The sequence below is a fragment of the Rhincodon typus genome, chromosome 42, assembly GCF_021869965.1.
Source record: "Rhincodon typus isolate 14 chromosome 42, sRhiTyp1.1, whole genome shotgun sequence".
NCBI lineage: Eukaryota > Metazoa > Chordata > Chondrichthyes > Orectolobiformes > Rhincodontidae > Rhincodon > Rhincodon typus.
Window position 1 is genome coordinate 3,970,381 of NC_063373.1, and position 1,341 is coordinate 3,971,721.

The 1,341-nt window shown below is 48.8% G+C and overlaps 1 protein-coding gene across 1 annotated transcript in view; it reads right to left on the reverse strand.

Annotated features, from left to right (window-relative positions):
* Window positions 1-770: 770 nt before the first annotated feature.
* The window catches only part of LOC109923436 (gastrula zinc finger protein XlCGF49.1-like), a 1,511-nt gene continuing 940 nt past the window's right edge, over window positions 771-1,341 (reverse strand). Inside the window, exon 2 of the mRNA XM_048619078.1 lies at window positions 771-1,211. Coding sequence (XP_048475035.1) covers window positions 771-1,211 — 441 coding nt within the window. The remainder of the gene's footprint in view (window positions 1,212-1,341) is intronic.

The following is a 1,341-nucleotide window of genomic DNA, read 5'->3' on the forward strand; positions in this document are numbered from 1 at the left end:
TCTCCTACCTACTAACCTCATCCCACCCCCTTGACCTGTCCGTCCTCCCTGGACTGACCTATCTCCTCCCTACCTCCCCGCCTACACTCACCTTTACTGGCTCCATCCTCGCCTCTTTGACCTGTCTGTCTCCTCTCCACCTATCTTCTCCTCTATCCATCTTCTATCCGCCTCCCCCTCTCTCCCTATTTATTTCAGAACCCGCTTCCCCTCCCCCATTTCTGAAGAAGGGTCTAGGCCCGAAACGTCAGCCTTCCTGCTCCTCTGATGCTGCTTGGCCTGCTGTGTTCATCTAGCTCTACACCTTGTTATCTCAATGTTTCCATTCCAATGATTCTTCTTCAGAATGTGTTGCACAGAGGCTTCCAGACCTGTTGACTTTCTCCAACAGTTCTAGTTGTCACTTCAGATCACAGGTGTACAGTCTCTACCCAGTGTGAATGTGTGCACGTACAGCGATGTTGCGATCATTTACAAAACCATGTCCTCCAGATATACATTTTATTAACATTATAATTGTCAAAAATCATTTTTCATTCCTTGGTGTGAATAAGAGAAAACATCCTTCAATTGTGGTTATTTGTGAATTTGTTGGTGTCTCAGCAGGTTGGATGGTTGAGTGAATGCTTTCCCACAATCAGAGCACGTGAATGGTCTCTCTCCAGCGCGAACTCGCTCGTGTGTTACCAAGTTGGATGCTTGACTGAATCCCTTCCCATACACCGAGCAGGTGAATGGGGGTTTCTCCCAAGTGTGAACTCATTGGTGTCTCAGCAGGTCAGTTGTGAGAGTGAATACAGTCCCACACATGGAGTGAATACTGTCCTACACACGAATGGTTTCTTCCCAGTGTGAATTTGCTGGTGTCTCCGCAGGGAGGATGACGGAGTGAATCTCTTCCCACACTGAGAGCAGCTGAACTGTTTCTCCCCAGTGTGAACTTGCTGGTGTATCTGGAGAGTGGATGACAAAGTGAATCCCTTCCCACACACAGTGCAAGTGAATGATCTGTCTCTGGTGTGAACCCACTGGTGTGTGAGCAGTCCGGATGACTCAGTGAATCCTTTTCCACAGATGGAGCAAGTGAATGGTCTGTCTCCAGTGTGAACTCGCTGGTGTGTCAGAAGGTTGGACGACTGTGTGAATCTCTTCCCACAATCAGAGCAGGTGAACGGCTTCTCCCCAGCGTGACTGCGTTGGTCAGTTTCCAGCTGGGATGGGTAAAAAAATCCCTTCCCGCAACTTGCACATTCCTACAGTATCTCTGATATAACCTGTAGAGCTGGATGAACACAGCAGGCCAAGCAGCATCAGAGGAGCAGGAAGGCTGACGTTTTGGGA